The following is a 25,110-nucleotide window of genomic DNA, read 5'->3' on the forward strand; positions in this document are numbered from 1 at the left end:
ATCTGTAAGGGCAGAGTCTGGAAAGAGTATTCACTCCAGACCACATGTGTGGTCCAATGGAAAAGATATGTGCCACATGAACATCTTTTCTTCTCTCTAGTACAACTACGACAAAAGCATTGTGGACAGCGGCACCACCAACCTGAGACTGCCTAAGAAAGTGTTTGAAGCTGCAGTCAAGTCCATCAAGACAGCCTCTTCGGTCAGTGGAATTAATGGACAACATGTAGGCATTGAAGGGAGTCAGTGGGGAAAGTGATATGGAAAGAAAGCACAAAAATACCCTTATAGAATGCTCTGACATAATGCTACAGTTCTAGAGACAGAGCTATCTTTGGATGTTGGTCTTTCCCCATCTTTCTCAGCTATGGTCTGCCCTATCTTCCACCTCAAGCTCCACCCTTTCCCCCATTCATATCAAAAATTAGAGAATGAATAGTTGGTGGTTTTCAGAAGCCATTTAGTCTTGCCTATATATTAAGTCTGAATATCTTTTATGTAACTCCAGCAAATAGTGGTTCAACCACTATTTGAAGATTTTTAGGAGATCCATTCCAATGTAATATTTTGTTAGCCAAAAGCTATATCCCTATATAAGCTCTATCCCTTGGTTCTAACTGTCCTCTATAGGGATAAGCAAAATAAGTCAAATCAAATGACAAAATTTCAAATAGCTAAAGGTAGTTCTTGTTCTCTGATCCCACTCCATCTCCTCTTCATTTCTTTCAGCTGATTCTAGGATATTTCTAAGAAATTCACCATCTAGTTATGTCTACTATATGTAACTCAGTTTCTTCCTTCGTTAGTCCAATTTTCCATCAGGGTCAAACAAGGGAAGGTCCTTAGCAGGGGGGAAAAAAATTAGCAGATGTAATACAGGCCACTTTCTTCTTATAACTACTCTTTCCCACTTCTTTCTTTTTGGCCAAGACAGACAGAGAAATTCCCAGATGGCTTCTGGCTAGGGGAGCAGCTGGTATGCTGGCAAGCTGGCACTACCCCCTGGAACATCTTTCCAGTTATCTCACTCTACCTAATGGGGGAAGTCACTAATCAGTCCTTCCGCATCACCATCCTGCCACAGGTATGTCTCCTCCTTGGCCAAACTGGGCTTCAGGAAAAGAAAGGAAGGTAAACAATGTGGTTGTGAGGAATATAACACAGACATTAGGCACAGCTGAATGGAACAAAACAAATATGGAAAAGAACTACTGGATTAGACTTTTTGGAAAACTGTCTCAGAACAGGCAAAGTATTTCATCGAGTCTGTTTGCTCATTCCAAATGCCCTACTTCACAGGAATGTTGTAAGAATCAAAGGAGATAAAAACATTATATTAAAAATGAATTATTTATGAATACCTCAGGACCAGAGAAAAGATCGGGTGAGTTTGAGTGGGATGTCGTTCACCCTATGCTCATTTATCCCCAGCAATACCTAAGGCCAGTGGAGGACGTTGCCACATCTCAAGATGACTGCTACAAGTTTGCCATCTCACAATCATCCACGGGCACTGTTATGGGAGCTGTTATCATGGAAGGCTTTTATGTTGTCTTTGACCGAGCTCACAAACGAATTGGCTTTGCTGTCAGTGCCTGCCATGGTGAGAACACAGGCGTTGGGAAGCCAAAGGGTCTGTATTTTTCTGGTTGGATAGTTAGGATATCTGGGTCTGTGCCAACTTGGTGAGGAACTACCTGCCCCTCAAAGTCACATACTGAGCAAGAGGTGTCAATACCTATCTTGTTTCTTGAGCCTACAATTCAAGCACAGTGATCCTTGCTGGAAAAGCCCAAGAGATGAGAGGTAACCCTGAAAAAGATGTAGTGTCCTAGAGTCCAGGGAAAGATAAGCAGCCACGGTAGATGGACAATGAACTCCTTGGTGATACTTAGCTTTTGGGTGCACCATCACTTGGGAAAGGAAAGTAAGAACAAGACTGTGTAGCTAATATTAGGGCTGGCATTATGTGGCCCTCAGAAAACAAAGAAGCATGAGGCTTATAGAGTTTCTCTGCCTATTAATGACAGGATGCTCCTCACCTATAATAGGATGTTATCTGAGAGTTTAAAAAAATCTAAGAGGGAAGCTCTGACAGCTCCCATAAGAACCAAATTCTAGGGTCTCACAGTTTTCATTTTTTTCACGTCTAACCCAAACTACTTTCAAGCTCACATGACAACTTTCTCCACCCTTTCACAGTGCACGATGAGTTCCGGACAGCAGCAGTGGAAGGCCCCTTTGTTACCACAAACATGGAGGACTGTGGCTACAACATTCCACAGACAGATGAGTCGACCCTCATGACCATAGCCTATGTCATGGCTGCCATCTGTGCTCTCTTCATGCTTCCACTCTGCCTCATGGTGTGCCAATGGCGCTGCCTCCGTTGCTTGCGCCGTCAGCAGGATGACTTTGCTGATGACATCTCTCTACTCAAATGAAGGGCCCTCAAGCCTCACAGGCCCTCAATGGCTGTCTACTCTGGCAGGAGACATGGAGACAGAACATGTGACCAGAGCACCTCAGGACCCTTACCCACCAGCCTGCCTACCTTGACAGAGAGAGAACCAGAAGATGTTGGCACGGTGCGTCCCACAGGGATAATGGCTTTAGAAGGGGGAAGAGAAAAGAAGGAATCTCTCCAATGGCAGGAAACCCCTTGGTCACGTCAAACCTCAGCTAGGAAATTTTCTGCTGCTTGAAACTTCATCCCTAAAAATTTTACCACTTCACCTAGTTCTCTTCAACCCAAATCCTTCTCTTTTCCTTATTCTCAGAATTGGTACCAGACCCAGCCTTTTCCCTAATGGTGTCCTGGGATTGGAAATGGCCCACCCTCATTCTCTTCAGCAGGGGTTAATGTACAATATTGCCCCTTATTTTTGTGTAGAACCTACATAAACAACCCTGATTTGACTACAGGGGTAAAGTTTCTTAAAATCTGTGAATAGATTGGGGTATTTAAATGATTTTTATTAGGGGAGAAGAGAGGACAGGTAATGATAAGAAGGGTAGACAGAGAAGGAAAGGGGAAATTAGGGAAAAGCAGTAAATGGGAAAAACAGTTTTAGGTCTTGCTATCTACACAAAATACCATATCATCTAACTTGACCACAAAGACTCTGATTTGGCAAAGCACTCCAGTTGTCATGAAATTACCAGATTGGCCCCCACTCTATGGCCATCGATACTCCCTCTCCTATTCTTCCCAAATGACCTTAAGGAAAATACAAAGAAAACCTTGCAAAATTTGACCAGTCCTCATAATCTGCCTTCAGCAAAGAACAACTAGATTGCAAACCCAATTTCTCCCACTGAGGTCCACTTAGCAAATGACTTTTTTCATAGCCTGAACCCTCTAATCCTAGAGCATCACTATTAGAATTTTGCTAAGATTCCCAAACTTCCTACACTTCCTCCTCCCTTTATTTTCATACCCACATAGAGTATAAACAGAATAAGGCAGAGCTTGGCTATACTTCTTGAGCTACCCAATCACAGGGTCTCATCTCTTTTCTTCCTACCCCTTTACTAAGCCACAAAGCTCCTGAGGATTTTGAAGCTAGGGAGTTAAGTGAAGTGATCCCAGACTTTCTCCTAAATCTTTGAAAAGAGAATCCAGGACTTTCAGCAAGTATGGAGTTGGGACCTTGGGCCTCTGCCTGGATCTCCTTTGTATTCACAGGTAAACAGGAATCAGGCATCTCCCTCCCTCTCCCAGGCCTCTCACCATGCTACCATTTCCCTCCCATGCCACTTTACATTCAGGTGGATGAAGCATCTTCCAGTGCCACTGGTACAGTACTGATAACTCTCCGAACTCAGTGCTCTCTGGTGCTGTTGCCGTCTTCAGTACCAAGAGGTTAGCAGCCTCCATCACATAGCTTCCTCATCTCACTGGAAGCTTTTCTTCCCTGAGTGCCATTCTTTCCCTTGGTTCCTTGGCTCTCCAGCCCAAGTGTTATCTTGCTACCTAGGGCTGGGCACTGGGGGAACAAGCTAATCTACCCACAGAGGAACTGCTGTAGCATTAGCAGGAAGTCATAAAGTAAATACTACTGCTCAATTCCACCATAGCTCTCTCGAAGGAAGCCTTCCCCCACCCCCAACACTTTTTTCCTAATTTAGCCCAGCCAGTGTACATGGAATCTGCCAGGACTCCTTTTCTGTGGGTGTGAGGTGGGGCAAGGGTGAGGGGAGAAAACCCTTGGGGACGTTTCTGGAGTTTCCTGTCTTAGCCTGACTACTCTGTGGACTAGAACCCCAGTTAACTCCCCACAAGCCATAAGCAAATAACAGTGAGAATAATGGACCACAGCTTCTCATTTCTCCACCCACCCTTGCGGTCCTTTTTCTTCCACTGCATCTGGTGCTGCTCTGGCTGATGGGGAGTACTTTGTACCACCCAAAACTGACAGGAAAATCTCAAAAATAAAAGCCTCCTCCTAGCTTGACACTTTACTTGGGTGTTTAAATAAATCTTTGGAATTGCGAGTGTGTAACAAAAAGGCCAAGTTCTGCTTTATAATCCCTACCCAAGGCTGAGGAAAACTGGTTTTTCCTAGCTCTTTCCAGGACATAAAACCAACTTTGGTTAGTTGGTCTTGCAGCCCTCTTGTTATTTTTTAAAGAGAAAACTGGTTGTATTTAATTCTTCTTTTTATAATTCCCTTCTCCAAGCTGCCCCACCAACTTTGAACTCTTAAATGTAAAGAAATTCCTCTTGGTATCTGCTTCTTGCTTGTAAGATATGTATGTATATATCTATTTTTTAATTCTACACTTAAAAGCCACTATCCCATTTCCAATCCTCCTCATTTGGCCTTTCCATGTTTATAGGTTAGTAAACAAGAGGGTGAGTGGAACTTTGGTGTTGTTTTACAATCGTTGTTAAGACAAAAGGGAAAGAACTGAGCAACACTGGGGTTCTACTTGCCATAGCAACCTCTCCAGAAGCCCTTGTCATCTTGCCCTAAGTTAGGTTATCCATGGGCTTTTGCTGGGGAGAAAGGGTTTAATCCCTCTATTCTATCCCACACTCTTCATTCTCATGGCTCTAAATGCTTTATGGAGATAACTAGAAGTTATTGTTCTTATGCAAGTTAGTTCCTAGCCTTGTAGAAACACTGAGAGGTAGCAAAGGTGGACCAGAAGCTACAAATCTCAGGGGAGGCAGGAAAATCAATGAATATAGAGAAACATAAGCTAAAGAGAACAAAGTATTGATCTCCAATCCTACCTATCATATTTTCTGCCTCAAAGAAGTCAGAGTAAAAGTCAATTGTTAGGAGGGCAGATATCATTCACAAAAGGCAAAAATATTAACCAGAGAAATCTGGAGGAGGTAAAAATGGAAGACATGAACCCTAGGTCCTGGAATAGTCTCCTCACTTCTGTTCCAGTGCAGCAGCAGACCATTTGAAAAATGCCAAAGGTGACTCATCTAGGCCTTTTCCTAGACCTGATGGCCAAACAATGAATCTTGATAAGAGAGATAAGAAAAGGGAAATGGGAGAAAAGACACTTGGGGAAACAGATGGAAAGGGATATAAGAAAAGAGAACAACAAATAGTAAAATTGAGATATGAATGGTTATGGCTAAAAGTCTTCTGCTATCCCCATCTAATCAAGAGTGATTATTACAAGGTTCCAGCAAAAATAAAACATAACCTGCTCACACTCTCCCAAAGGTTACCAATAATAATATAGTTGGGTTCTTTTATACGTGGCCAGACACTTTCGAAAATAGGTGTTTGATTTTCACCTGGATGATTTCCACTAGGGAAAGATATAGCATTATGTCCTATAGGAATGGGAACTCAATGGCTAAGAGTAAGATTCAGAGATCTAATAAAGGTACAATTTTTCCCAATATGGAATAATAATTAAAAAAACAAAGAACAAAAAAACAAAACCATAGCCTGGAATCTAAAATCCATGACATGAAGAGGTTTGGTTTCTGATGGCCTCCCCTCATCCTATTCTGGTCTCTATGTTCCCCAGTTACAAAAAAAAAAAAAAAAAAAAAAAAAAAAACAAACAAACAAACACATATGCCCCCAGTAGCATTCTTGTTTCAAAAATTACAAAAACCACCCCAAGATAATTCTATAGGTGAATTTGCACAGAGATCTCCTCACCCCAGTGCCTGCTCAAAGCTCACCCAAGGACACCAAACAACTTGGTTGTGAACCAACTGCCTTAACCTTAGGGGGGAGGGGGAAAGACTAGAAATCTATAGATTGGGAGACCAGAAGCAAAGGATAAGGTGAGGAATTTACAAAACTGGTCTATCAGAGGTAGGGCACAGCCTAAGTCAATGGGAGCAAGGCATAGAAGACACCTATAGGTTGTGCCAACCTCTGCACAGAATACCTGTTTCCAGGAAGGGATGGCAAGGGGAATGGGGGATTTGATTGATACTGTTATTCTCAGACTGTGAATTCAATTCTGCTGATGTAAACCGCAATACTCTGTAAACCTAATGTCTACGTAAAAATGATTGTTAACACAATAAATTATTCAATCTAAAGTCAAACTGTCTGGTAATACATTTCTTTCTCTATCAAATCTCAATTTGTCTAGGATGATGCAGAAACTTTTTGAGGTTTCTAACTGAGGCATCTGATTAGACAGCTGAGCAAATGCCAGAATGCATTTCTACAAAAAGGGATGAGACTTAAGGAAATAGAGCTGCAGGCTGAACCAAATCAAAGCAATATGGTCAGATAGCAAAAACAGCTTCCTAGGTGTTGTCTGTTATGATGTATTTAAAAATAACTCTGGGCAAGAACACTTATCATTTCAATGCAACAGTGCATACTATTTTTCCTACAACTTGTACCACCAAGGGAAACTGCAAGACCAGGGGGAACGGAAAATTCTGCATAATATACATACTTTCATTTATGAATGTTTGCATACAGACTTTCTATACACACATTACCTATATAATAAAAATGTACATGGCATGAGTACACACTGCTGTATAAATATAGAGCTCTAGAATCTTGAACCCTCTCCTTCCTGTTCATATGTCTCTCCTCTTCTTCCTTTCCAGCCAGGTCCATCACTTGAGAGTTGGACAAAAGGGACAAGTGTCATTTGTGTTGGTCTGGGCCCAGAATTTGATACACTGGAAAGGAGAAAGAGAAGCCTCAAGGTTAAGACTTGTTTGTTATTGGGGGATAGGGAAGAGGGAGCAAAGAGGAGCAGGCATGAGGCTTGAGATGATTAGCAATAAAGGATAAGGGACAGCTACTAGGCCAAAAGTTCTGATAGTGTGAGTAGAGTCCCTGGGATATACCCAGAAAGACCAACTCTGGAGCAAGTTAACAGATCCTCATTATACAAAGAATACTAAATTCCAACAGTCTGAGAATGTTACTGATGCATATTCAAAATATGATTTGCTCCATACCATGACCCCTTCATGTACAGAGATGGGTTTTCTTCATTCCCAACACTTTTCCCTCCTCCCAAAGTCTAGGATTATTACCTCCTCCTTTGTGGGAAAGACAGAGATTTTATCCTATTGTTCCCACAAGCCAGACAGTTCTATTAAGTATTTTTTTTTTTGCCTCTGCCTAATAATGTAATGAGAATGAGGAACAACTGGATTGTCTGTTTTAAGTAACTCTTGACCCATCTCATGAATGGAGTCTGGAACCAGTTTTTCATTCTATTCCTATCTACGATTCCCCAGCAAAACAAACCTAGGCTAAACTTAGGGCAAGGATCCATACTCTTGTACAGTTTGTGGCTGTACCATCCAACTGGATAAAGGAAGGTAAGGAAGGGACAAAAAGGATATAGCATCTACCTCCTTGTGTAACACATGGGCACAGGCCATGGGGTGGAGCTCACTGGGCTGAACAAGCTTCTGGCACATTAGACACAGCTTACAGGTAGATGGAGCCTACGGAACAAACAGAAGCATGCTTTATAGTGGTGATTCTAAGTCCTGGGACCACTCCTTCCTTCTGTCTATGATCCCACCTCCAAATCTGCTTACCAAAAGAATTTAGTTGGCCTCTCTTCTCTAAAAGCAAAACTTCTCAAATACCACACCCCATGCAGACCCCCGCCTAGATCTCTTTTTCATGTTTCCAGTTCTAACTCAGGTCCCAAGGCAAAAACTCTATGTTTTTCTCCATCTCCCAATCCACTAAGCCTTATCTATGCCACAGCTTTCAAGGAAATACATTCTTACATGTGAAGGCCTCCCAGGATAAGACACCTGAGCAGAGGGCAGGAACATGGGAGTGTTTATCTGAGCCAAGGGAGCAGGAAACAAGGGAGCTCGAATCCGACCAAGGGGCTGTAGGCAAAAAATAAAAATTAGAAACAGGGAAATGTTAAGTAAACTAAGCATTTTTTGAAAAGGAAGCACAGAATGTTTTAAGACTAGCAAAATAAAACCGATTATGCATCCCCAGGAACAATACTTCTTCCCTTCTCTATGCTTTGCACGAACTTTTTGGGACTGCATTCTCCCACAAGTAAATGGCCTCACCTGAGCACCTGCTGCCAAGCGCTCCTGCTCTGCCAATCGTGCAGCCACCAGCTGGATCAGCTCCTCCATCGTCAGTCCTGCCATGGTGGTTCGTGCTGTCTTGATCTGCTGAAGGATGTTGGTCATCTGTGCCCTAAGGAGGCAAAGGGTGACAGGGATGAAGATACTGTTCCCTATCTGTGGGGTCTTCCATGGGTCTTCCTCTTATACCTGCATCCCAACATATCTCTCTCAGGATATTAATCCCTTTTAAGAAACTTACTTGTTACACTGTGGAAATCGAGCCAGCAGCTTCTCCAGGATCTTTTCTAGTTTGTCCACTGGCTGGGGTCGGTGAGATTCAGTGGGAGCCTTAACACCACCCAAGCCTGGTGGAGGTGGGAGGGAGGTAGCAGGGGACACATGTGGACCATGGGGGCCAACAAGAGAAGCCAAGCTAGGACTGTTTCTCCCATGGGTGACAGGCAGAGGTGGGGAGGGCTGGTTGGGCCTTGAGATAGCAGGATTCAGCATTGGGAAAGATAAAGCACGAGGGTCTGCACTGGGCATGACCATGGGCATGGTAACCTGCCCAATGGAGAAAGGCATCCGAGGAGCTAGGGAAGGATTAGGTGAAAACACCTGAAGCATGAAGTCTGTCTGCAGAGTGGGAGACAAAAAAAAAAAAAAGAGGAAAATTTTGGAAATGGCAACAAAAATCATTGAATAACTGTTGAAATGATCAGAGATGGTCCTAGGAGCTTCACAAATACTATGGTGAGATAGAGACTTGGCCATCACACAGAGCGGGAACTGCCCAACTGCCAAGTTACTCACCTCTGAAGGAGGTGGGGGCAGAGTAGGGGTAGGGATCTGTGGAAGACTACTCAATTTTGCCCCATTCCTCACCAGCTGGATATGGTTATTAAATTGGTCCTAGAAAAGAAAGATCAAGAAATTACCCTGTAGCAGTGAACCAAAAGGATGTTAGCCTCATTTTGGATAAGGGAAGGTGATGGGAATGTGGGAGAAAGATCTTGAAACAAAAACAGAACAATTGTTTCTTAAAGTAGTGAGCTCCCTGTTACTGAAAGTGTCTAAATAGGAACTAGGTAGCACAGTGGAGAGAGTGTTGGGTCTGGAGTCAGGAAGACCATGATTCAAATCTAACCTCAGCCACTAACTTTGTGATCCTGGAGAAGTCATTTAATCTATGTCTGCTGCAAGTTTCCTTATCTGTAAAATGGGAATGATATCCCTTAACTTCAGAGTTAATGTCAGGATAAAATATTCATAAAGAGCTTTGCAAATTTTAAAGTGTTTTTAAAATGATTATCATTATTCTTATTATATCAAAAGATAAAGGACCTTCTGTCAAGAATGATACAGAAAAAATTAGTGTACAAGGTAGTTTACTGGATTAGAGAGCATTCAGATACCTTTCAAATCTCAAAAAAAAAAACAATGCCATGAAACTTCAATAACACTTATATGTGTATGTGTGTATATCAATGAAACTGGTCATAAATTGCCCACACTACAGAACACTGCCTGGAGCGGGAGCTTCTCATAAAGCTTACCCGGACATTCTCCTTCATCATCCGAACTCCATTCAATCTTGTCTCCCACTCCTGCTTGGAGCGGATTGTTTCCAATGTTGGAGGTGTTGACCTTTCCAAAAAGCAACGGGAATTCACAGTTAGAAGAAGAAGCTCTGACTTCAGTCTTTAAGACAGCAAAACAAGAGTAAAACTAGTGGGACTTAAGAAAAAGGATTATAAAATTGAGTTACAATAGTGGTCTCAGAGGTCTGAGTTCTGAATTTTTTGTCTCACTGTAAATCATATGCCTTCTACTTCTATTCAATTTAAAATAAGAGTTTCTCAACAATGAGAGATTTTCTTCCTCACACTATTCTACATGGGTCCTCCAAACGCTTGGGCAGCAGCTGACTGAATATCAGAAATATATCTCCAGAAACTTAAGCCTACCTATTATTTGGGAAGCTCGATGAATAACTGGAAATTACAGTATTAAGAGTCTGACAGTATAGAATTAAGACTCAATAGGGCAGGGTTTCAGAGAGCCAGTGAAGTAAAGGTCTAAACTTGAATTTCAGGCCTATGAGTTCCAGACCCAAGGGAAGTGGCTCACTTGATATAGGTCAGATGTAGCTCTGCCTCCTTTTCTGCTTCTTCCAGCTTTAATACCAGCAGTTCTTTCCGACTTTCTAGTGATAAGATCTAAGAAAACCATGAAAAGGCTTATTAACTTGAATCCAAGAGGATTATCTTTGGACAAGCAGATGCTTATAGACTTCCACACCAATCCCACTTTCCAGAACATCAACCCCTCCCTACCTCAGCTTTCCAAGCTCGTTCAGTTTCCTCCATAATGTTCCGGTTGATCTCACCATCCTGATTTTTAAGCTTGTCCAGTTCCATCTCCCATAGCTCCCTAAAGGACAAAAAAAAAAAAAAAAAAAAAAAAAAAGAATAACATTGATGGGGTACAGGCTTGATGGAAACAACAAAGCAAAATTAGATCCAGGGTTGCTAAAAAGTTAATGACAGAAGGCAAGTCTTAATAATAAAGCCTTACTATGAAGCAAGTAAACTGTTTTAGAGAGATGATGCTTAAGTACTTTAAGCTTGTGGCAAGGTCCTACATATGAAATTCCAGGGAAAAACAGAACACTAGTGCCTTACCAGCTTTTCTTGCTAAGGGTTGTATTTAGGAGGCAGAGCCGTCAAAAAAGTTTGACACTTCCACAAATTTAAATAGGCTAGAGTTAGGAAGACTAACATTTATCAGAGAGTTTCTTATAGTTCCCAACTTGCTTTACTTATGGAAACTGACACATAAGAATTATGTGCAACAGCACATGATGCCACTACTAATTTTCTATCCCAAGACAATCAGGTCCTATAAGGACAAAAATATTTATAGAAGCTCTTTTTGTAGTAATAAGAACTGAAAACTAAGGAAGGTGTTTACACTAATACTTACCTGTCAGGCAATGATTCCTTACCTGCCACCAGATATTGATTATTTTATTTTCACCCCCCCCCCCAATTTTGCTAGCTATTATAAGATGGCTATGTACCACTTATCCCCATGTATCTTCCAATCCCATTATTTCCCTCTCTCCTTATTGCAAAAATGGTGGCACACTCATATGTAGGACTGAAAGCAGTAATGAAGAATAGGTTCAGAAAGGGTATTTTCCAGTGTTATATTTGAATCAAGGTTGGAAAATGAGTGGGAGTAGCAAGGTTACTCAGACCAAGGAAGAAGAAAGTAAAGTGAACATTTAAATTACATTAATTGATTTTTAATTTTTTTAAGGTAAATATAGGGAAAAGGGATAAAAATGATCTTAAGAGAAATAGTCCTACTTTTCCTCAGCCTGTTCTGCGATTAGAGAAACAATTTTATTCTCCTTCTCCTCCTGATTTTCCAGTAACCTGCATGTGTGAAACAGAGAGACACCAATTCATTTCCTGAAGTTTTTGCAGCTTTTCCTCTTTCACACATTCCTACTTTTGCCCAAATCCCTCATCTCCCATTCAGTCTTTTTCAAGGATTACTCAAAGATTTGCCAGGGAAGTCAATTATTCTGCTGACAGCTAAGGTTGACTTGAATGACTTAGCTAGCTAGAGAGGTGGCTGTCCCCTTTGGATTTTGCTATTTCATGTGTAATCCTTCCATGGAGGTTTACCCTCAAGAACAGAATGATCTTTCTTAATTGAGGATCTATATAACAGTTCTACTCCCTTCTCCTACTAGCCTCTGCACTATACAAGTACTAGGAGAAAATCAGTGGGTGCCATCAGAATTCTCTCATATATAAAACTTGAGAATGGCTTGGAACAGCAGTCCCTATAATTCATTATTTTTTTCTGACAATGGCACCTATTTTAGAGAAGAACAGATTGGCATGTAGATTTAAGCACTGGAAGGGAATTCAGAAGTTCTCTAGTATAACAGGATAGAACTGCTTTCTATGATGTCCTCAAAAGCGCCCCAAAGATCTCCTAGGGGTTCTGCATTGTCTTTGTATCCCTTGAGCCTGAAGCATTGTGACTTACACATAGCAGGCCCTTAATAAATGCTTAATGAATGAAAGGGGGGGAAGTGTTTAGAGAGATCATCAAGTCCAACCTTTTCATTTTACAAATAACCAATTGAAATCCAACAAGCAATTTGCTTAAGGTCACAGAAATATTAAGTAGCAAGAACCAAAATTTGAATCCAGGTCTTGGTACTCCATATCTAATACTCTTTCCACTAAGTCTTGTTGCCTCTTATCTAGCAAAAACTTACCAACTAAAATATCAAACTACTACTTCAGGCAACCAACAAGCATTTATTAAATTTATTGTTTAATGAATTTATTAAACATTTACTGTATGCCAAAGGCAATTAGGTAGTGCAGTGGATAGAGTGCTGGACCTAGAGTCATGAAAATCTAAGTTGAAATCCTGCCTCAGACACTTACTAGCTTTGTGACTCTGCAAGTGACTGCTTCAAGTGACTGAGGTGAGGATAATAGCACCTATCTCCCATGGTTGTTGAGAGCAACAAATGAGATATCTGTAAAGCACAGAGCAGAGTGCCTGGAACATAGCAGGTACTTAATCGATGCTTGTTCCTTCCCTCTTCCTTTTCCATTTTCCATTACATTTAGGCTCAGGGAATACAATGCCTTCATACTACTAGAAAAATCCTTTCTGTCTCACATCAATGGAAAAAATCTGCCAATATACAAACAGTTCCTTTGAATAACTAGGATTGCTAATGGTTCATATGTTCAGGGTTTATACATGTTCCATAAACCTAGCCTGGTTCTTAAATGTTCTAATAATGAGTGTTACAATTTTTTTAAAATCCCCAGCACATCTTTCTTTAAAGAACCTTTTGCAAGATACAAAAACATACTCTGTGACCAACAATTCCACCATTTGAAATATACTCTGGAAATATTATCAAAAGCAAAATTAAAAATTATTCAGCTATATCACAACAATATTATTTGTAACTGCAATAAACTAAATGCCCATCAATAGGACAGTGGTTAAATAAACTGCAATTAATACTATAATGCAAGTATAAGAAATACAAATAAATCTAGATTATTTTTAAATAATATAAATTGAAAAAAGCAAAACCAAAATAAAGGACTAACATAACATAAAATAAGGTTACTAACATAACCATACAAAACTGAATACATGTATGAACAAAAAATCCTTATAGGGATTAAAGTGACTCAAAGTGTATACTATTTTCTCAGTTAAAGTGAATTAAATGTAATCACCCAGGAAGTTTAGGGTTTTTTTTTTGTCATTCAATACTAAATTATATAACTTTTTTAATAAAGAAATTTTACTTAAATTCTTAACACATTTTTATGAAGCCAAGTAATATTCTCATTTAACAGAATGAGAAATAGACATTAACATGATTTGTGTTACAGTCAATAATGAGTCAGGGGCTTAGACTAGGACCCAGATTTGCTTTTTCAATTTATTGCCTAATACTTTACTGTAGACTCCTCTGCCTTCCATATGTCTCTCCTATCTTAAAAAGAAACTTAACTTAGATGTCTTCCTAAGGTAATTACACTACTTCTCATCTTTCTTCTTCCATCAAGCTTTCCAAATGAATGGCCCATGCATTGCCACCTCCATTAACTTATTACCCATTTGTTCCCTAACCTTCCATAATATGAATTCCATGTCACCATGTCACAAACTTTTCCTTCTGCCTTTACTGTCCTTAACTTCTTAGCAACCATAAGGCACTTTTACCCACCATCTTCTTGACACTCACCTTCCTTGGTCTGTGTGACCCTACTGTATCCTCCTTCTCTTCTCAGCTAAATACTGCTTCTCTCTGACCTATCCCCTAACTTATATAAACACTCCCCAAAGTGCATTTCTCCCTCCTCCCAAACCCCAGGAGATGGAAGGGACCAAAGAGCAATCCAATCTTCATATTTTGCAAAGAAAGAAATAAGCACAGATTATATGACTTACCAAGAACTGGAATTTGAAGCCACATCTTCTGAAAGTCCAGTTCTTTTTTCACTGTACCACATACTTGGAAATCACATTGTCATCTCAAACTTAACATGTCAAACCCCAAATCATTGTACCCCACAAAGTGAATACCTGCCTTCTCAATTTCCAACAAGTTAACAGTATTCTCAATCACTCACTCAGAATCTTAAAGACTTTCATTTTTAAGCTCTGTTCTTTTCCTTACTTCTTATATTATATTAAGTCATTAAACTCTATTATTTCTTCATAAAGCCTCTTCCCTACTTCCTATTCTTATTGCTGCAACCCTAATTCAGTTTCTATCACCTCACCAACTACATTTATCCAATTTATTCTACATGCAACTGCCAGATTAATGTTCCGAAAACAACATTTTCATTATGTTATTTCCTTGTCCAATAATTTCCAATGGCTCTTTGTTATTGAAAAGATTACGTCCACAGACTAAGGTCTTCCATAACCTGGCCCCAATCTACTCTATGACCTGCCAACATGAACCCTCTAATTCCAACTAGCTCAATCATCATTCACTGGAACTCAAACACACTGAGCACGTGTTTTGCCCAAACCATTCCTCTGATCAGAAATTCCTTTTTCCTCTCCCCTTATCCAAATCCCACCCATCTTTCTTCTCAGGGACAGCTAAAGTCCTATTTCAAATCACTTCCAAAATCACTTTTTAATTACATCAACTTAGAGGTTTTTCTTTCCTCTAAATTCCTCTGGTAGTATTTATCCACACCACCGATTAGCAAAAATCATATGCTCTTTTGTATAGTTAGTTAATCTTTCACATATGGATTGCTCCCCAATAAGAAAATTAATTCTATTAAGGGGAAGAACTTAATCTTATACTTTTTTGCATTTCTCTCACTTTTATATCTAATAAGTCTTCTTGATAGGCTTCTTGATAAGCCTTTAATTTCCATATGTTAACCTGGAAGTGTGCCAGTGAAACAGAACAGAAGCAGTTGAGTTCTCATGAGACCTTAACTATCACATTATTTTCTATTCATATGAAACTTTTCCAAAATCACTTATAAAATTACATCCCAGTTCATCTGTAAAGGCAGTACTTCCATATATAAAATGTAAAAATAATATAATATAATAGCTTCCCTACCTAAGCACTGAATTTGCTGTAAGAAAACCTGACTTCCAATCCCTATCTTTCTATTTGTGTGGACAAGTCACTTAAGCCAAACTGTAGTTTCTTCATCTAGAATAGGGAAATGTGGACAATGATAATGTTATTACCCACTTCACAAGACTATATTAGGACCAAACAAGAAAATTATGTAAGGTGTCTGGAAACTGTTAAGTGCTTTATAAACAAGCTAATATCACTCTACTATATACCAAGAACAAGGAATGCAGCATAAAAGCACAGTGAATTTTGACTGGTTTTTCCGTATTTCTGCTACTAGTTCTGATTTTCAGACTGGAACATGGATCAATCAATGGTCATTCAAAATACAAGTTCAGCATCTTACTCAGAGAAAGCAATACTCATTGCTTTTCTCAGGGTTTGTCTATCAAAATCAGGAACTTGGAATGTAGCCCTACTCCAAGGACAATGTAGTGGTGGCTCACCTTTCTGATGTTAGCAATAACCTTGAAGGATCCAATCTAGAAAGCAACTCAAACAACTGCCGCCAAAGTAGACAGCCACAAGACACTCTCCATGCCAACTAAAAGATTTTCCAAGAGAAATGTAAATACATGACAAAATTCAGTATTTCTTATATTTGGGATTTCAGATGCATTTACTTGGTACTTTATAAACAGTTCCAAGAATTTCCCAGGTTTATTTTTAATATTATTCATCCTCAAAATATTTATATGAGATAGGAAAGGGACAATGCCATGATTCCTATTTAAAAGGAATGAGTATCAAGAAATTAAAGTGTTTGTTTCAAGCTCCCCCAAAAGTATTTGTTGGATGTAGCTCTTAATCATTCAACAAATATCTTTCTTGCATGGTAGAAACACAGACCTCTAACTCAGTACTGTGGCATACAACAAAAAGTTGAATGTAGTCTCTAATCTGAAGAAACTTAAAATCTCTATGAAGAACAAAATATAAATATATCAAAGGTTAACTTGTAATAAAAGGAAGTAGGGACGAGAATAGCTATGGCAGTCCAGAAGACAGTATAACCATGGTAGCCTAATTTGAGTGGGGAAAGTTTCATAGAAACGATAGTCCCTAAGAATAACTAAGATCTACACAGGCAGAAGATAAGGGAGGAGAACATTCCAGACAAAAAGAACAATATGAGTAAAAGTCAAGATTCAGTAACAAACAAGCCATGTTGAGGACCATGACAGTTTTTATAATCAAAGAAATGGCTACATTTGGGAATAGCAATCTAGAGCTTCATGTCCCTAGTTCATACAAATAAAAGACAATCTCTACACAAAAACTGTATCACTAATTGGATGAATTAATATGCAGAAATGTTTTCATTTGAGAAAAAGAGTCTCATACTTAATAGAACAGGGGAATATGTTTAAGGAAAATTCCACTGAACAACCAAGTGAAACCTCCAACACTGTAATAAGCAACGAAAATTTTAATTATACATATAGAATCTGCAAAAAATAATCACCATAAAAAGATAGCACTAACTGAAAGAACTTATGTCAAATAAGTTTCTCAGAAGATATTTAACACTCAGAAAATACATAGCCTCATAAAATCATAGAGTCTTGAGATAGAACAGACCTTGAAGCTCATCAATCTGACCTTAGGCCAATGGCATGAATCCATTCTACAATCCTGAAAAACAGTTACTTAACCTCTGTTTAAATATTCTCAGTTAATCCTCTTCTTAACTTATTGGTATAACATACCTTTGCTATTGACTTAGAAACCAGTAAGACCATAAGTAGCATCAGCTCTTTGGTGTATGTATAATATTGGAAAGGTCAATGAGTTTGTAGATCCCATAAGGTTTTCCTTTATTCCCAATAGAATGAATTACCTTCTGTTCTTCTCACAGAGCTTCTCAATTTCAGCTTTCAGGTCCTGCTCCTTCTGAAGAAACTCCTTCTTTTCCTTCTCTATCTTCTTTTTTGTTTCCTGCCGCTTGATGGTCACATCCTGGATGGCCTTTAATATCTCCTAAGGTTTTAACAATCATACAATACAGGAGGTAACTTTTTGATGTTTGGCTCAAAGGTTCTCTCTCCTCAACACAACTATGTGAGAGAAGAGAGCAGCCAGAAAGAACACTCCAAAAAGGTTTTAAGTGTTTTGCTAAGGTATTTATATCTCTCCTTATTTTCACTGAGAGAACAACTAAAGCAAAGTCTGATCAGAGGCTAAAGCAAGCCTACATGCTGGAATACCTGATGACTCTTCATCTCTTCTTCTCTCCGCTGCTGTAATTGCTTTAGCTGCACCTGAAGTTGATTCTCCACCTGCCTCTGCTTGTCCAATACTTCCTGGTACCGCTCCTTCAGCAAAGTCCTTTCTGTCATCATTTTATCCTGGCAGTGACCACAGGAGGAAAGGGTGGTGGGGTTTTATATTATTTATTCACCAAAGAAGGAAAGCTGACTTTCCAAAGAGAGAAGGACAAAATGTGCAACACCAAAGAACAAATAGCCTTAATTCAATCTAATAAGCATGTATTAAATGCTAAGCAAATGCAGTAAGCGCTGAGGACACAAAGACAAAAAACAAAATAGTTCCTGCCCTCAAGAGAGCTTACATTCTAACCACATATATCCTCTGAGAAGGAAGATGGGTGAGCTCTTAAGAGAACCACAAGAATAAGGACAAGAGTTTCAGAATGATTCCTTTTTTGTTGTACTCCACTCTGTTGAACTGTCTAAAAACTTTTCCCAAAAGGAAAAATCTACACAATGCAGGGTTAGGCATCCAAATGTGATGGTTCAGTTATGCCAGTGCCTTTTATGGCTCACCTCAACTATTCTACCTTTATCAGCAAATCAAGGACATTGTTACTCACGTTTCAGAGAGATTCTGCAGTTTTACTGAAGAGGCTCAAGTTAATAGTTTCTGAAGACATTTGATAGAGGATTACTACATAAAATTTAGACTCAAACTGCATTAACAATACACACTTAAATTAAGCAGGTTTGTTATGAAACATAAAGCATGTTTAAAATCTCCATAGTGAAAATACCTCATTACCAAAGCAAAAACAACAGCTTCTCCAAGAAAGTGTAACATCAAGCCAAGCTAATTACCTTGACCTGAATGAAACAAGAGCCAGGATATCTCCAAACAAATGCAGGAATTCTCTCTCTGATAAAATTTACTACTACCCAAAAGGGCAAAAGTTTTTCTTTTTTAGGCTTTCCTTTCTACTTCTCTCCAGCTCATCTACCTCCATAGTAGATTTTCAGCACAAAATCAGGGTAAAAGCTATTTCATACCAACTTTATCACGGGCAGGTAAGTTACAGATAATAACAAAAACTTTACTTTTACACCATAACTGAGGAATCATTTTCTGCACAACCAGCCTTTGACATACAGACTCAAAAATCAATCTGCCATGACTTGCCATCATCTTGTGATAAGACCATGTTTTACTGCCAAATTGGCTACTTTATCCTGTACCTTGACATCCTTTCTTGTCAAGCACCAGATCCACCTGAGTTTCAGATTAACTCTATCCTTTCTTTACTCATTCAAACTCCTCAATATGCCACCCAGCACTGCTTTACAATAAAAGTTTCTCTTCAAATTTTTTTCATCTAGCTGGATAAATTTTCTATAGCGACTATTTTCCACTTTCAAACTTTTTTTTTAACTACTTTTTACTTTAACTACTTTTTTATGATCTTAAAACTTTCCTCAAAGTAACTTCAACTTGCAAAAATTATTCCACTTTCTCATCTCAAACTACTTGCTTTTAGTCTTTGTGCCTGATCCCCACTTAGTTCACCCATCTTGCCCTGGAGGCTCTTTTTCTGGCCCCAAGATGTCTGCCTTAATATCCTTCTTTTATTACAACAGAGAAACACTCAAATGAACATATATTTGGAGAATGGGGTTTTTGCCAAGCTTATAGCAAGGTGATCACTGATGAAATATAGTACAAATGAATGCAGTCTTCTGCCTTGTTTCAAAAAAAAAAAAAAAATTAATTATAAAAGCACAGGATGGAGACAACAGCAACTTAAGTGAAAAAAGATTGAAGAATTTTATCTCACTACAAACTCAATATAAACTAGACTATATGGCTGGCACATGGCTAATGTACTTAGCCTATGTTACCAGAAGAATAATGCCCCCAACAAGATAGTATTTCCACTGTAGTCTACACTGATTAAAGCCATAACTCGATTGCCAGATTCCATTCTCGGCACCACATTTAAAGTCAATGGCATACTAAAATATAGGTAGGGAAGGAAGATCAAATAACTTCTTCATAGCTGTTTTCATTTATTTCAAAGGCTAGAATCAGAATTCTATTTAATACTAATAAAATTTAACATTTACATAGAACTTTGAAACTGACAAGATATTTTGCTCTTCACAACAACATTATGAGACTGGTGCTATTTTTATCCTCTTTTTCAGAGAAGGAAACTGGCACTGATAGGAAGGTGAAGTGACTTGACCAAGGTCCCGCAGCTAATACAGATTTGAGGATTCAAACTAAATCCTTCCTGATGCCAAGCCCAACATACTATCCTTCTGCCACTTAGCTGCCTCAAAAGGAAAAAGTACTAGGTGAAAGTTACATGCTGAAAAATCTCATCAAAGCATAAGAAAAAATTTTAGAATCTGAGCTGTTCAAAAGTAAACGGGGCAGATATGTGAGATAGTTAACTTCCTCTAAAGCAAAGAGACTGAATGAGCACCTATCACAGATATTACAGAAGAAATTCCTCATCTATATAAAAGACTACACTAGGAACTTTTAAATAACCTTGCTAACTCTCTCAGATTCCATGACTCCTGATCAGTGAGCTTCATGATCACCATGCAAATACCTACCAAATTCTTTTCAATATCCTGATCTGTATTCACCTCCAAATCAGCAGTCTTGAAGTCAGTCTGCAAAGGGAAAAGTAATCATATTCAGAGCCGTTTGGAGACACTTTAAAGTAGTAAAACTGCTCCAAGACTGATATTCTTCCCTCCATCACAGAGTGCCCCTGACACCCCTAAGGAGCCAACCCTTTGCTATTCCTTCTGACTGTTATGGATCAAGGAAGATAAAGTGGATACTGTAATAAACAATCATCCTTGAAAACAACCTCTGCAAAGACTAAGCACTATACTGAATGATGAATCTAAAAACTAGAAATAACTAAGTTTCTAAAATCTATTTTATCTATTACTAGAATCTATCTCCTCCTCTGATAAAACACTCTAGTTCCTAGAAGAAATAACACTACCAGGCAAGGCGCACTGTACTTCCTAAGATGTAGATAAAGATAAATAAGGATCTTTAGCACAAGGATAAACATGAACAAATCTGAATCCTAAATGAACAATGCTTACTATGAGGGACATAAAACTCCATACATGTCAATTAAACAGTGTGAAGAATTAATTATTGGGCATAAAGTTGTTAATTACATCAGTCTAAACACTGTTTACTTAACAACAGGATGGAGCTATATAGAAATAATCCTAGACATTTTTAGAACAGCAACCCAGAAAGAATGGCACAGTATGTTTTCCATCAGGTATGAGAAATTGTCTCCCACCCTCAACAATATCCCCAAGTTCTGATTTTGACATTTGAAACCTGACACTTGACCTGCACAGCAATGTTCTGAGAGAGCTTCAAGGATGAGCCATCCTGATCCACATCCTGACCAGCTCTGTCTCCTGAAACCCCATTCTCCCCATTTGGTGGAGGTCGGTAATCCAGGCCTGTATCTTCGCTACCTTCCAGTGGGGCAGAAGTTTGTAATTCCTCTTCTAAACAGTCCCTGGAAGTATTCTGATGGTTCACATGGCACTCTGTCTCATGGGACAGAGGAGGTGGCTGCAGGCTTTCCTCAGAGTATGTCTGTTCCTTTCCTGTTGCTACAGTGGTCAAATCCTCCAAATCAGATTGACAAGCTTCAGTGTCCAGGGACAAAGCCTGAATGTCTGTGGAACCATTTCCAGGAAGATCAAGAGCTGTGGATTCCAGGTTGTCTTCTAAAGTTGCATTGTCCTCTGTGGTAGATAACATGTCCCCTGCTGATGAACCAGGATTCATTTTTGCATGTTCCAAACTAATATCTTTGCTATTCTCCTTGGTTATCACTTGGTCGCTAGAGCCTATCAACAGAGACAAGCTCTTGTTTTCCTGCACAGATGTATCTCTTGGGCTGTTGAAAATATAAGTTAAAATTACTGTAGCTTCCCATTATTTTCTCTCTTCATCACAATCTTGAAAAAGAACCTAATTTTAAGTTCAATTCCATTCACCCCATGCTATTACACATTAATTTATTTGAAAAGAGAACCCAATAATCAAGAAAGTCAGGTGGACATATTCTACTTTATAATGTGTTACCATTGATAAAATAAGATCTATTAATTTTACCTACGAACATTCATTCAACAAGCTATAATAGACTGTAAAAATCACTATAAGGATAGGAATTGTGGAAAAGAGATTATGATTGATCTAGAAAAGCACAACTAGGCCTATCAGAGGGATATTTACTTAGGGAGACAGATTAAAGTCAGCAAACAATTAAAGTTGTTTAAAAATGGAATGGGAAGGATATAAGACAGGAGGTCTTCAAGTAGAGACTGAATGACCACTTGATGGGGATGTTGTAGATGCAATTAATGACAAAGATTGGACTAAAAGATCTCTTCCATCCTCCCATTCTGTAATTCTATGCTATTACTGTAAGCAAAAGATGAAGTCACAACCCACAAGGAACTAAAGTTGAAAGGACAAAATTTATACCAAACATGAAACAGTAAGAGAATATTAACAAAACAATATGAATTGGTACAAGCTAATAAATGGTTTTTGCAGATTAGGAAAATGCAAAGTTAAACCCAAGTGGGGCTTAACATAAAGATTTCTTAGAGGAGATGAATTAACAGTAAGAATAAAAGCAAAAGAATAACTAAAGGAGGAAAATTCTTTCCTTTCAAATTCTGTTTGACAATCTCACAAAGTGTATGAACCTGTCCATTAAGACCAAGAGTAGTCATCAGAAGAACATTAAACTTCTCCCAAGAATTCAGCAAATATTTTCAAGTACCCATTTGCAACTTTCCAACTACCCACACATTACCTGAGACCATCAGGGAGACCTTCCTCTGTGTTAGAACCACAGGAGGCAGAAGCAGTTTCTTGAGAAGCAAGAGCAGAGGCCGAATCACTGCTTAGCTCAGAAGCCATCATGCTCTCTGCATTCAGAAACAAATCCCAGGCTGCAAGTATCAAAGCATTGAAACAAATTTATCTCTCCCGTTCAGAATGTTCACAAATTAATAAAATCTCAGAGAAAATGGAGGAAAGATGCCTTAATTCTAAAAGATACTTCTATTTCAGAATATTATTAGTCACTGGATCAATTACAGTGAATACCTAATCTTAAGTAGTTGCCATATTTATATCAGAAATATAGGACTCTTTATAGTAATTTTATAAAAAACAGCAAAATGCATTACTAATTTAAAGCAATGGTTCTCAAAATGTAGTCCCCTCCTGTCTAGTTTACTGGCCCAATCGCTTGTATTCAACATTGTTAATAATTAAAATCCAGTAGTTTTCAATCTGAAGGAAATTATAGACTTATACATGTGTATCTTTATGTGCACATCTACATATCTACATATCACATCACAAATTACTTTGCAAACATATATTACATACATACACCCTCCCATGCATATATAAAAGATTTAAGCTATATGGATGTGCAAATAATGTATGATTATTTTATCAAAAGTGGTTCCATCTTTTCATTAATTCCAGGGAGGTTTTTTTGTTTTGGGCGGATTTTTTTTTTTGGGGGGGGGAACAATGTCAAATAGCACAGTGTGGCATTTTAGACACTCACTAAGACTCCCCAATGACCACAACAGTAGCAACGGCCACTGTATCATGAAAATAATAAATACACTTTTATGTAGCACCTACTACATGTCAGGCAACGGTGCTGTATTATTTAACAAATAACCCAAATGAAAACGCACTAACACTACTTCCAGAGAGATGTGGGAACTACAGGCCGGAAAGACATTTAACTTTTCCTTCATCCCTCAGATTCCTCGTAGTCTCAGACAAAGATGGGAACAGAATACATGCAGGGTATAGGACAGAAGAGTTTTGGTCTGACAAAGGTGCTTGGGCCTCCCTGGTCCCTGATAAGAAAGGATGATAATCATTACGTCTCTAAGGGTCGGAGGTCTATGTTCTCTCCTTGTCAATGTTTGCTCCCTGCCTCAGTTTCCCTTATTATACAAGTGAGAACATCACCCCTTCCCGGGGAGCGCTTTGTGCAGCTCCTCGCCACAATCGAAAGGGTAACTCACCAGAGCAAAGATTATAGCTAGAAAAGAGACTGAGCATCCATAGACAAAACAGTTGGGAGTGAGGCAAACCCGAGGACCCCTGAGCTGGTCCAGGAAGGCCCCAAGCCCAGGTAAACCAAACTGGGAGAGGAGGAAGGGAGAGGAAGGGGGAATTGACCCACCTGGGGGCCGGGGACCGGCCAGGGCCAGGTTTGCATGCCCCGCCCCTCCCCACCCTTCGGAATGTGTCCCCGAGGGGAGACGCTGCAGAAGTTGGGGTGCAGAGGGAAGGAGACAAAGGAGCCTGATGGAACACTGCGCACAGACTCAAGACTAATGGGAGTCTGCTCCCCCAGCCCCCCTTTGCTTCCCCACCCCCATCCCTACAGCCCGCTGCTCACGACGTGCAAGGCGGCCCCACCACCACCGCGGCCCCGGGCCGGGCCTTCCGCGGAGCGTCCATCCTGGTCCAGGCCTCCACCTCCCAGACTCGGCTTTCTCCCTGGCCCCCGGCCTGGGCCCCCTTCAGTCCCGATAGAACCCCTCCCGCCCTACCCGAGAGCCCCCTTCCCACTGTGTGCCCTCCCCCCGTCCAGCTTCCCACCGCGCGTTCTCTCCCAGAGCCGGCCGCGCGGCCAAGGAGACGGGGCAGGGTTGGGGTCGGGGGGGAGGGGAAAAGGTCTGGGTTCTAGAGCAGGGGGCTAGGGACGCACCTGAGCGGGTGGAGCGCGCGACCGGGGGGGAGGGGGAGGGGGTCCCAAGGAAAGGGGAGGGGGAGGGGTCGGCAGCCGGGCCGCGCGCGGCACCTCCCACTTCCGGCGACGGGGAGCGGAGGGGGCGAGACCCTGGGAGGAGAGGGGAAAAGAGAGGCCCGCCGGCTAGAAGAAAGCGCCGTGCCTCCCCAGACAGCGCCCCCTGCCGGCCACAGCCGGAAGCCTGGCGTACAACCTAGGGGCACTTAAACCGTGCAGAATGGGGAGTCAGTCTCTCGCGCTGGAATTGAAATCCTCCTTTTTACAGGAGGCAACAAAGACGGGGAAAGGGAGGAGGAGAGGGGAGAAATCATCATTTATATG

The 25,110-nt window shown here is 40.1% G+C and overlaps 2 protein-coding genes across 5 annotated transcripts in view; one reads left to right on the plus strand and one right to left on the minus strand.

The window, feature by feature from the left end:
• The window catches only part of BACE1 (beta-secretase 1), a 30,294-nt gene extending 25,837 nt beyond the window's left edge, over positions 1–4,457 (plus strand). The window contains exons 6-9 of the mRNA XM_074304171.1: positions 101–202; positions 935–1,084; positions 1,432–1,603; positions 2,203–4,457. Coding sequence (XP_074160272.1) covers positions 101–202; positions 935–1,084; positions 1,432–1,603; positions 2,203–2,444 — 666 coding nt within the window. The 3' untranslated portion in view covers positions 2,445–4,457. The remainder of the gene's footprint in view (positions 1–100; positions 203–934; positions 1,085–1,431; positions 1,604–2,202) is intronic.
• Positions 4,458–6,057: 1,600 nt separating this feature from the next.
• On the minus strand, positions 6,058–24,852 carry RNF214 (ring finger protein 214). Of its 4 annotated transcripts, none has more exons than XM_074304169.1 (16): positions 24,748–24,852; positions 22,810–22,948; positions 21,318–21,879; positions 20,546–20,605; positions 17,918–18,058; positions 17,551–17,690; positions 11,896–11,964; positions 10,858–10,954; positions 10,652–10,740; positions 10,078–10,168; positions 9,335–9,433; positions 8,781–9,157; positions 8,519–8,651; positions 8,216–8,323; positions 7,826–7,921; positions 6,058–7,138 (listed from the first exon to the last, which is right to left on the minus strand). In XM_074304169.1, the coding sequence occupies exons 2-16, from the start codon at positions 22,917–22,919 to the stop codon at positions 7,073–7,075; spliced, it is 2,238 nt and encodes a 745-aa protein (XP_074160270.1). In that variant the 5' UTR covers positions 22,920–22,948; positions 24,748–24,852; the 3' UTR covers positions 6,058–7,072. The 4 variants fall into 4 exon arrangements, with proteins under 4 accessions (XP_074160270.1, XP_074160271.1, XP_074160269.1 ...); XM_074304170.1 differs by lacking the exon at positions 24,748–24,852 and adding an exon at positions 24,436–24,523; XM_074304168.1 differs by lacking the exon at positions 11,896–11,964 and having other exon boundaries at positions 24,748–24,845.
• Between the last annotated feature and the right edge of the window lie 258 nt (positions 24,853–25,110).

Source organism: Sminthopsis crassicaudata, chromosome 3 (assembly GCF_048593235.1).
Source record: "Sminthopsis crassicaudata isolate SCR6 chromosome 3, ASM4859323v1, whole genome shotgun sequence".
NCBI lineage: Eukaryota > Metazoa > Chordata > Mammalia > Dasyuromorphia > Dasyuridae > Sminthopsis > Sminthopsis crassicaudata.